The following is an 11,836-nucleotide window of genomic DNA, read 5'->3' as shown; positions in this document are numbered from 1 at the left end:
ATAAATTTTAAAAAAATTATATTTCAGAATAAGAAAATATATATCTTTGTTATATTAAAAGAGAAGTGTATCAAAATATTAAGTCAATTGATAAGTTAATAAAAGTTATACTCCATTAATAAATGTATAGTACTAAGTACCTCCTAATTTTATAATAAAGAAAAATAAGAAACAAAAATGTTATATGATGACTATATAATTTGTTTTTCTTTAATTTCATATAGTTTAGTTAATGATATACTTATTATATTGAGAAGTAAAATGCCAGTTAAAATTCTTTTAACACAACACAATGTAATATACTAAAAAGATAAATTATAATTTAAAATAATTATTATTTTTTAATATTGACCGCCTCGGCGTATTATAATACAAAGTGTACTAGTTTAAAGAAGTTAAAAAAAAAGCTTTTTTTAAAAACTTAAGTTTATTTTACGCAAATGCCCGAAATTGCTTTCTCTTTCTGCATTTAGTCCCAGAGACACCTTTCCTCTCAGTTCTCGAAAACTCTCCCCTCATATTTCCAAATTCAAATTGACGATTTATATTCCTGAATCGATCAACCACTCTCTTGGCCTCACTATTTCAACGATAACAATTAAAGCTTCAAGCCTCCAGAGAATCGCTCATTCTCCTTTGAATATCTTTCTCTACAATGCAGCGCCCTAGGTTTTTGTAATCTTCTTTTCCAATATTATAGAGATGAGTGATATAGGCGGGGGACTTGACCCTTCTGGTACTACAGAAGCATCAAAAAGTAGTGGTTTTGATGCAAATCGAATTGCTGAAGTGAAATCTTGGCTTACTTCCCAATTTGACGCTGTGGGTAAAGATGTCCCTGATTTTGAGTATACTCCTAGAAGTATCGCTGAATTACACAAGATTGCCACTCTATCACAAGCCAAAACTCAAGCTGCAGTTATTGTTGCCAATGATTACCGTCAAAAGGCAGCTGAGTACAGGTCCCAAGGTCATATTTTCAGTTTAATGTTTTCCTAATAGATGATTTCCTAGAAATAAGTGGTTTTCTTTCTTATTTTTTGGTGTTTGGTAAGTAAGCAGAAAATGTTATCCTAAGAGCATTTATATATAAACTATGCGACCCTATGGAGAGTTGGGGGATGGGTTGGAGGGGTGGGTTTGGGAGTTGTTGGGTGTGCGGGCGAAGAGGGGTTCAAGGGGTGAGGGAGGTGGAGGTTGGGCGAGGTGGTGGGAGGATTGAAACTATCCATTTGAGAGTTACAGACTTATGGCAAATGTTTTCCCTTCTCTTGCTAGGGAAGTCATTATCCTAAAATTTAGAGGAAAATGTGTTCATAATTAGAATATTTTTCCAAACATTTAAGCCAACCAAACACGGAAATTTTGAAAAATATTTTCCTCCATACCAAACACACCCTTGGTTGAAAATTGAGGTTCTTATCCGAGTGAGCTGATTGTGTGTTTGTGATTGCAGCTGCAAGGATGAGAGAGATACTGGAGAGTGTGGGATTGGCTCAAGAGAGTTTACCTTCTAATGTGGTTTCATCTGCACATGTTCTTGCAAAGGTTGCAAATTTGTTGGATATTCGAGATACTGAATTAAGTAGGTCGGTCACATTTTTTCCCTAATTAATTTTTTAAATTCTTGCTTTTAATTTTGTTTGTACTGACTAGACAAAAACATTGTAGTTTTCTTGTTGCGGTGGCAGATCTTTCTTTACGGAAAACAGCAGTAGAAGAGAAGAGAGCTAAAGTGCAGCAGGAATCAAAAGTCCTTCTTGAATACACTCGGAAAGCAATAGCAAGATTGACTTATTTGAAAAGGTGAATTTTTAGTCATGTCTCTCTTGCTCGTCATGAAATAACTCCTGCTGAATGTGGTAGTAGTTTTGTTCATGGCACTATGTTCGTTTGTTATGTTGTTTCAAGAAATAAATACTTCCCGTGGCATAAAGAAATTCTGAGCCTTTCAGTTAAGCAATGTTGTCCTTTCTTCTCTTAACTGTCTGTGTTTTAGCAGAACACTTTCACAGCTTGAAGATGATATTGCTCCTTGCCAAGCACAAATGGAAAACTGGAAAACAAACTTGGCAATTATGGAGTCGAAAGAGCGGCAGTATTTGCAAGAATATGGTTATTACAAGGTAAGCTTATTTTTGTCTTGAATATTATTGCTGTGAATTTGAGGACTTCATTTTCTGTTCCAAGTTAAAGGACAAGGTGGTGTTATAAAATTTAGTATATATTGAGCTGTTATGAGGACATCTTCTTTTGAAGTAGTATATCCTGCAATCTTGTGGTTCTAGGGCTTAAAGTTTCTTGGTTTTCATGGCACATACTTTTAAACATTTGCTAGTGTCGGTGGAATTTATACATGTGCGTGTGTATGAATTTCACATCTCTTAAGTTATATATACTTTGTGAAGAAGTTTGATGCAAATTTTTCTCTAAATAGAAAAGATTCAATATCCTCAAGATGATAGTCTGCACCATTTTGACTTATGAGTGAGTCTGTCTTATTTTATTTCTATTCTTCTGTGCCAACAGAGATAAGAGATTTTTTGGCACTATTTTCTGATGATGACAAAATCGTCCTGCGCTGTTTCTCTTCAATTCTCCTGCTAAATGGAGGTTCTTGGCTAGGTTAAAGCCTTGAGTTGGCTGCATGTGGGGATTGGTGAAAGGCCTATAGGGCTGTGCTATCTGTAACTTGAAATCTAACCCCCCGTTTCTCCCCAGTGTTGGACAAATGTGAGTGAAAAAGCAGTGTTTGGAAAAGCGATCGCTTTGTCTCTTTAAGTGCAAAGCAACGCGAAGCGACAAGACATCGCTTTTCCCATAGAGTGGCAACTCGACCGTGTGAAGCGCACACTTCAATGGACAAATCGACAAAGCGACAGAAGTGATAAAGCGATCGCTTCTGTTAAAAAATCACAGCTGGGCCCTTTTTAATTTTTTTTTTGGGTCTGTTTGTAAATTATACAAAACAGACCCCTAAGCTCGCTTTTGTAATTGCTCGACAAAATAGAGACCCCTTCTCTCTTATTCATCGACAAAACTAGGGTTTCCAGGTAATTATTCTTCTTCTCCTTTCTTCTTCTTGTTCCCGTCCAGTGTCTGCTCTTTTTTTTCTTTCTTTTTCCTTCTTTCTTCCTTCTTCTTCTTCTTCTCTTCACTTTTTCTCGTCCAGCGTCTGCACAGCTAGGGCAGGCGCTGTTTTCTTTTTTCCCCCCCTTTTATTCTTCTTAATTTTAATATGTATTTTAGTTTATAAAATTACTTATTATATATATGTGTTATATTTTTCAGTTTATTTGATTTTCTAATGTGTATTTCAGTTTATAAAATTAATTATTATATATATGTTATATTTTCAGTTTATTTGATTAATTTTATATGTATTTCAGTTTATAAAATTAATTATTATTATACATGTTTTCCCCCCCTTTTATTCTTCTTAATTTTAATATGTATTTTAGTTTATAAAATTACTTATTATATATATGTGTTATATTTTTCAGTTTATTTGATTTTCTATTATTATATATATATATGTTATATTTTAGTTTATTTGATTTTTTTAATGTGTATTTCAGTTTATAAATTAATTATTATATACATTTTAAGAATTGCGCTTCACTTCAATGAAGCGTGCGCTTTGCTTTTGAAGCGAGGCGAGCCCCTGTCGCTTTTTTGCGCGTCGCGCTCTCAAAAACACTGAAAAAGTAGTTGAGTCATTGAAAGTTGTTGCGGACCTTATAGGAGAAAGAAAAAGGACTTTACACATGGAATGGAAGAGCGGAAGTTATATGAAACTTGGTTAGATGGTCAATGGGAAGTTGGAAGTCATGTGGGAAAGAATAGAGCTAATGCTACTAGTGTTGTATATTTTTCTGTCCGAATTTATATTGGGGCACTTGTTTAAGATCTTAATATCATGCAACTATCTAGTAGATTGGAGGGTAATAGCATCACAATGTGCAGGTTAGGAAATTTTGCAAGTCATTCAGGTTCTTAAAAACATTTGGTTGTTATGTAGTAACACTTGGTTTTTTATCCCTCTGTTTTGAAGATATTCTCTGATTTTCTCTAAGCCTTGGTGGATAGAGTTACCTTGTACCTATGCTGGTGGGAGATAACAGGTGTCCGGTGAATTAGTCGAGGTGTGCACAAGCTGGCTCAGACTCCACAATTATAAAAGAAAAAGAACAGTCTACTGTCAAACCTTATCATGCTACTTGCTTCATACCTACATCCACACACTTCCCACACCCACCATGGATAGAAGACCCAAAGTACTAAATTTGGTGTGTGCATGGTTTTTTTTAGATGTTGTCTTTAAGGTTGGACTATAGCTCATGTCCGAAATACAGCTGCCTCTTTTTTTGGGGCTTTGAAACGGGTGCCTATCATTTAGTTGTATATAAGGGATATAAGAGGAAATGGAGATAGCACTACAGAAACATGGTGAGAACACGTAATCCAAAAACTCTGCAGAGTCTAATTACAGATGATAAACGGTTCTAGGTCTTGTAAACAAAATTTTTGCAGATAGAAAGAATTACAAAATGCAACTGCAGCTCGTAAACTAAGTCCCTAAATAGGGATTACGACAGAGCACTGGATAATGTGTGCACATTGGGATAATTACGATGAGTCAGGAGCACTTGTAGAACCAGATGAATTGCTTAATGGGCTCAAATTATTGTTCCGTGGAGCAGCAATGTTCATCTTTCATCTTCTGTCACAAGAGAACTTCTGCTGTGAAACATAATTTATTTGATGCTCTGCCCATCGACAGGAGCGGGTCCTTTTGGCTTAACAAGCTAGAAACTTGATTGATCTGAATTTATACCGGGCACTTGATCATAATTTTGTACTCATGTATACCTGAAACTGTGAAGTGGATGTTAAAAGGTCTTTGGATGCAGGCAGTGCTTAATCGTGTTGGTTACACGCCAGAGATTAGTCATGGGGTATTGGTTGAGATGGCAGAGCATAAGAAGGACTTGGAGAAGAAGACAAAACCAATTCTTGATACTCTGAGAAGCTACCAAGACTTGCCTCCTGTAATTATTCTAAACATGACATGAATTCCATTATTCTTCTCAACTAGATTATGCTCTTGACTTTGAGACATCCATCTGCAGGATAAAGCCTTGGCAGCGTTGGCAATTGAGGACAAGAAAAGGCAGTATGCTGCTGCTGAGAAGTATCTTGAAGATGTGTTGCAGTCAGCTCTTGCCTCGTCAGAGTGACGTAGAATTGCTTTTCTGCAAACATTTCATTTTTCCTTCACTTGGGGTTTTAGTGCCTTACATATTAAACGTTTGGGTAATTGAGATTGTGATTAATTCTCTTTTAACGCTTGTGCTATGTTGACCTTTCTGTATGTCCCTGACAGTGTATTCTCAAGACTAAGAAACTCTTAAAATTGACTCATAATGATTTGTGTAATTTGAATAGAAAAGAAGCTTGCAAAGCTTATATCCTTGGCAGAGAGATACTGTTCTTATTTTCCCCTCCATTTTCATTTTCATTTGTGTGTGTGTGTGTGTGTATCTCTTGTTTTCTTTTATATATCACAAACTTGCCTTAAAAGTGAATATCAGTTTCAAAGGAGACGAAGTTGTATACTACTTATGTAATTGGTTCTTATTAACTTATCAGAAAAAGAAGGTAATTGGTTCTTATTATAAAGACAGGAACAGTAAAGGGATACTGCATCTTGTTATTCTACTGATTTCTCAGTTGATATGAATGAAAGGAATTGATATATCATTTTGTCTCAGTCCAAGAAAACAAAACGAAAGTTACCTAATCAGAGAAATTCTGGTTAACATTTGATTGTCGCATATCCAACGATGAAATGGTTAGGACGCAACAAACAGAAATAATGTTAAATTAAGGCATTCCCCATTCATTTCTCGATTTAAAGTAAGAATAATAATGAGTAACATCTAGGATTGACTCTTGAGTTTATAATTTCGATTTAAAGTAAGAATAATAATGAGCAAAATCAAGGTTTGACTCTTGAGTTTATAGTTTCAGCATCAAATTATCCTGTCCTAACAACTAAATCCTTCCTCCCCTCCTTCACCACCACTTCCACCAAAGCTATATAATATCTTTGAAAAATGGGAGAAGAACAAGGAATAGAGCAAGTACAAATTCAAGAATTTGTAATGGTAGAAGAAGAAAAAGATTATCTTATAGAATCTCCAATAAATCTTTATTATCTGGACTGTTATTTCAACCTCCATCCTAGCTCTCCTTACTTTATATTGCTTTGGAATTTGGTGTGGCCTTAATATTTTCTGAATAATTGACTTTTAACTGTCTGAAACTTGGATTGCCTGCCGACTTATGTAAAAGCTTAATCTATTAGAGATATCACACTTTTATTTACTTAATTATGTTAACATTGAACTGATACCATATTGAAATGTATGACTAACCTTATTAGAAATATAAGCTTTTAGAGAAAATGCACTTTTATTTACTTAATTTTGTCTACGCAAATGTAATAAAAGGTGGAATATTTCTCATATCTGTCAAGAGGATAGACTGAAATACTGAATTATGAGATATTTCTACATATACCAGGATTGATGGTTAACGGGCATTAATATGGAAATTTTATGCATCTTTTTATTACATCTATATTTTTAATGTTTGAGAGGCAAATTCAGGCAAGGACATGATCTCAGTAAGGATATGCAAAACAATGATATGGGGACACAAACCTATGCCACACTTGAAAATAGAAAGTTTGCATTAAAAGCTGTGAAAAATGGTGCGTTTGATGCCTCAATAATGTCAGGCAATATACTATCACAATCTGTAGTTATGGAAATTGACCCCAAACATAGCATTTTGGCCTACTAGTAGTGGAATTGCATAATAATATATATCTCATCAACGTAACCTTTTTGTCAATTGCTTTTTGTTTTTCCTTTAAAACTTAAAAGGGTCGGTATTTACCTTTTCTGTTATAACCTCTAGTTTTCAAGTCCGAAACATTGTACGGCTATTAGGACGAGTTCTTGATGTATTCTTACTCTATTGCTGCGCGCTACAGATGATGGATGCATTGGGCTTCCTGGACGTGTCTTTAAGACAAAATTGCCAGAGTTTCTTAACTAATCAAACTAAGTATTACCGAGGTCTTGCTGTGAACTACAACATGCTTTTATATATATATGGATGTTTTATTATGTTTACTGTCATTCCAGTCAAATATATGATAAAATCTACGTACTGATATGAGGCTACTACTGTAAATCTGAAGATTAAACAAAATCAGGATTAATGCTTTGATCTAGTGGCAAGTTTAGCCAATTATTACCAAAAAACCAATTAAGGATTTAGTACAAAACATTTTTATAGGAATTGGGTCAAAAAACAGTGTGCCCATGCAGCAAGGGCCAGAATTTGATATTGCATTACTTAAAGCAAGGTTGAGAACACATCTACTCCTACTTCGTGGGTAGGGCACTAGATCCTATGTCTGGTTTTGGTTCAAACTCTTCAACCAACTTGAAGAAAATTATCAATCGTGACTTGCCATTACAGCTGATAGAGTTTGTAACTGAAATGCCAAATGATAAATTGAGTAAACGAGTTCCTGGCACAGACCCCCAAAATATGAGCAAGTGCTGTTCCAAGAAGTCCACCTGTTTCTGCTTTGCAAAATGGAGAAACTGCAACAATGATATGGACCTGGGGAATACATCAACTTAGTTTTCATCACACAGTTTGCACAACTGGAAAATAAGGTTGAAGATTGGAACTTCTCGTATTCAGTACCAGGATACAGATCACGATTGGATACTCCTAGCTTGTAATGATGATATAGAAATATGGAGGTAATAAATTAATCATAATGTTGATACAAGCCATAAACTTGTAAAGTTTAACTGAAGGTATGTATGTGAACTGTGATTGTGTCCAAAATACAAGTCTTTTCCTTTTGGGGGAGTTGTAATAGCAACTCTTATCTGAGATTACTCATACTGATATGGTAATTCAGTAATATCGACTTCTTTTTCGTCTTGAGTCACCTAAGTTCAATTTTTTTTTTTTTTTTTTTAGCATGTTAAGTGAAAGAATAATTCTGCGATTTTTATTTGGTGTAATTGATTTATATAGACAGAGGGAACACGCATACACAGGTGCTGTAACACACTGTTAGCTTTTACTCTTTACTTCCAGAATATTCTTTTAATATGTTGAGTTATATTCTTTCAAAATATTACTGAATGATTTCGGGTGCTACTCATTTTCTTAACATATTTTAGTTTTCTTAGTGAAACTGCACTTCATATTTAGGTGCAGCCATGTTCTCATAAACAAAGTACTTTATTCTTCATTAAACCAAGAAATATATGTGCTGCGTCAATATAAAGACCCTAAAAACATATTTGGTTTACATGATAAAGTGTCACATAGGAGTACATATATATTGCATCATTAGTTAGTTGAATAAACCAACACCAGTTGACTCCTTTAGATTAGTTATATTCCAAACGTTTAGTCAAAACAAGCTTCACATAGCCAGCAGCAGCATAGTGCAAAGAGGCTGCACAAAACAAAGGCAAGATTAGTTAAGTTCAGGATATTATAGAAATTATTAAGAGAATTCTGTAGACTTGATTTTCTTAGCTGATAACTATATCTCTGCCTGTTGAAACCATATTTAATTTGCAGAAATTTTGATGACTTAACAAACTTACCATCCTTCCAGGAGTACTCTTTCTCCTCTTGGCCGGCCCTTCATCTTCTTCTTGTTCTTATTTGGAGTAAATTCGGCGGGATAGCCTTTAATCAAAAACAAAAAAAGAAGTGAGTCTAGCATGAGCATAGGCGAATACAGAATTCAAAATCAGTTTGTAATGAGTATGATATTATTATCATATTATGTATATATGTTTTAAATGTTATTTTTACGTGTTTTATAGTTCGAGTTGAAAGTAATGGATTCAACTGAACCACTGAACCGTCTTAGATCTGCCTCTATATGGGGAGGGGTTGTGGGGGAAGAAATACATACCTGGAGGATGTTGGTTTACTTGGTTTTCTTGCTTTTGCATCTTGAAAGATGAAAAACAAAGGCCAAGAAAAGATAAAAATGTGGGACAAAAGTGTATATGTTAAGTTACAATCAATTGATTGGATGCAATGTGCACTTGTTTCTATTTGCAAATACTACCATCTATTTATACAATTTCAGTTGTATGGACAAGAAGCAAAAGGGAAGTTCTCCTTAAGACTTGTCTAGATGTTCTGTTTTCTTGACAATCCATAGGGTAAATAGAATGTTAATTTACCCACATAAATGTGTTTTTCAAGAATAAGCGAATCGAATTTGTTGTTTAATCGTGTGGGAATGGCGTCATTTCTTTGGAGAATATTTATTACGCATAAAGAAGCCCAAATGGTTAAAATGGAAAAAAGGGAAAAAGAATGAAAATAAAGTGGGTATGAACTGAACTATGAAGCTGGTGTTTTGTGCTGAAATATTGATTTGTTGGAAATACTTTCCTCTTAAGTAAACTAGAAAAGGCTGTGAAGAATGAATATATTCTCTAACTTTATATGTTCTTTATTAGTGAAAGTTTGAAACGTCCAAAGTTTTGAAATCTATTAAGAAGAAAGACATCTGTAAGTTTTCTGTGCAAAACTGTATAGTAAAAGATATTTGTCACTATAGCTTGTTTGACCATGCTTTTTCTTGGCCAAACAAATTTTTTCCGAAAGTTAAGGTGTTTGGTCAAACTTTTAGAAAGAAAAAATTACTTTCGAGTAGAAGCAGAATAGTTTTTAAGAAATAGAAAAAAATAGCTTATCCCCAAAATTACTTTTTCTTAAAAGCACTTTTGTGAGAAGTAAAAAAAAAAAAGCTTATCCCCAAAATTACTTTTTCTTAAAAGCAGTTTTGAGAAAAATACGGCACATTTTAAAAGTTTGACCAAACACTAATTGTTGCTTAAAAGTGTTACGTGTTTGCCTAGATTTTCTTCTCATAATTGGTTTTCATATCTCATGAAGGAAAAGACAACATATTTACCATAATTGGGTTTTTCTTTTCCTAGAAGGAAAATATAATTCTTCCATATTTGGCTAGTCCCTTTTCTTGTAGTAAAAAGTTAGGACTTCTATAAATTGAGGATCATTCCTTCTCATTCAGTAGCATCCACAATGTTGCCATAAGGGGTTTGACAATCGTGTTTAGGGGGAGAACTTTACGGGACAAGTGTTAGTGTGTCACTTGTGTTTGCCTCTTCATGAGGTTGTTCTCTCGATATTTTATACTCTCTTTTATTATAATGGAGTGCTCATCTCCACCGTGGATGTAGGTCAGTTGACCGAACCACGCTATATGTTTGTATCTCTTTTGGTATATTTCTCTTTGTTGTTGGATTTATTATCGCTCAAGGTATGCTTTGCTAGCTTCCATATGACACCTAATTTTCTGGGGTCCTAACAAATGGTATCAGAGCGAGGTTCAAGACAGGTTCATCTTGGCGGGTTCAGTTCTATTCATAACCTATTTGACGATTATCGTGATTTTTGTATGAGAAATTTGACCGGTGTGCTACGCACGTTGAGACGAACTTTGTGGTGGAGATTTGGAGATGTGATATGTTGAAGGCTATATGAAGAAGGTCGATCAAGTTTATTTTGTCAGAAAATTCAGGCCAAGGGGGAGAATTGTTAGGTGTTTGTCCAGATTTTCTTCTCAAAATTGGTTTTTCTATCTCATGAAGAAAATGATAACATATTTGCTATAATTGGGGTTTTCTATTCTTAGAAGGAAAATATAATTCTTTCATATTTGGCTAGTCCCTTTTATTATAGTAAAAATTTTGGACTTCTATAAATTGAGGATCATTTCTTCTCATTCAGTAGCATCCACAATGTAGCCATAAGGGGCTTGAGAGCCGTATTTAGGGGGAGAACTTTACGGGACAAATGTTAGTGTGTTACTTGTGTTTGTCTCTTCGTGAGGTTGTTGTCTCGATATTTTGTACTCTCTTTTATAATAGTGGATTACTCTTCTCCGCCGTGGATGTAGGTCAGTTGACCGAACCACGTTATATGTTTGTGTCTCTTTTTGTATATTTCTCTTTGTTGTTGGATTTATCGTTGCTCAAGGTTTGCTTTGCTAGCTTCCGCATGACACCTGATTTTTTTCGGTCCTAACAAAAGTGCTTCTCAAATGATTAACCAAATACAAACGGCTTCTTACATAAGTATATTTTAGGAAAATAATTTTTAAAATAAGCTGATTTTAAAAGAACGGTCAAACGGTCTATAAGTTTCTTTCCTGGCCCACCAATTTTTTCTTTTTCTTTAAAAGATATTTGTTGCTTTTAATTTATTTATGTGGTTTTGATAAAAAAAAATTAACTAAGATAATGAAATAGTCTTTTAAATATAGTGCTAAAATTACCAATTGTCCAATACAGTGAGATAGAGCTATATAGTTGTTAGGATATATACTATTAACTATGAGTTTGGTTTAGATATAATATTCACTATGAAATAATTATTTATTTAGTTTTAATAAAGTTTTAAATAGATCATATATTAATCTGCATCCTTTGCTATGTAGTAGATGATTTAGTGTATAGAGTTTAGCTTATATATGTGATGATCCAAAAGGTCATCACTTGTCTTAGAAACAAATCCAGTGTTCCGAGGCCTAAAAACCTCCCTTTTACCTCACCTTGATTTGTGTGCGTGGTCCGTACCTATATCCGGAAAGCCTTCTATGTGAAAAGATGAGAAATAGAAATTTCTAGAGTTAAAAATTTGATTTTTTGTTGACTTTGGTCAACATTTTGAGCAA

General features: G+C 34.2%; 1 protein-coding gene and 1 long non-coding RNA gene across 2 annotated transcripts; one reads left to right on the top strand and one right to left on the bottom strand.

Moving 5' to 3' along the window:
• The first annotated feature begins 454 nt into the window (after nt 1-454).
• Nucleotides 455-5,481, top strand: LOC107770574 (AUGMIN subunit 1). Its single transcript, XM_016589894.2, has 6 exons — nt 455-970; nt 1,457-1,589; nt 1,672-1,806; nt 2,003-2,126; nt 4,914-5,051; nt 5,133-5,481. The coding sequence occupies exons 1-6, from the start codon at nt 703-705 to the stop codon at nt 5,238-5,240; spliced, it is 906 nt and encodes a 301-aa protein (XP_016445380.1). The 5' UTR covers nt 455-702; the 3' UTR covers nt 5,241-5,481.
• Nucleotides 5,482-8,381: 2,900 nt separating this feature from the next.
• On the bottom strand, nt 8,382-9,175 carry LOC107770577 (uncharacterized). The gene is made up of 3 exons (XR_001644640.2): nt 9,035-9,175; nt 8,718-8,802; nt 8,382-8,563 (listed from the first exon to the last, which is right to left on the bottom strand). It is a non-coding gene; the product is annotated as an uncharacterized LOC107770577 (long non-coding RNA).
• Nucleotides 9,176-11,836: the final 2,661 nt, after the last annotated feature.

Source organism: Nicotiana tabacum, chromosome 5 (genome assembly GCF_000715075.1).
Source record: "Nicotiana tabacum cultivar K326 chromosome 5, ASM71507v2, whole genome shotgun sequence".
In the NCBI taxonomy this organism is placed as follows: Eukaryota; Viridiplantae; Streptophyta; class Magnoliopsida; order Solanales; family Solanaceae; genus Nicotiana; species Nicotiana tabacum.
The sequence above is the reverse complement of the archived record's forward strand: the minus strand, read 5'-3'. Positions and strand labels throughout refer to the sequence as shown.

Bases quoted from the DNA above. Each gene is read 5' to 3' on its own strand.
- LOC107770574 (XM_016589894.2), top strand. From the start codon at position 703: ATGAGTGATATAGGCGGGGGACTTGACCCTTCTGGTACTACAGAAGCA. The intron at 1,807-2,002 runs GTGAATTTTTAG...GTGTTTTAGCAG, and splicing joins AGATTGACTTATTTGAAAAG to AACACTTTCACAGCTTGAAG. The intron at 2,127-4,913 runs GTAAGCTTATTT...CTTTGGATGCAG, and splicing joins AAGAATATGGTTATTACAAG to GCAGTGCTTAATCGTGTTGG.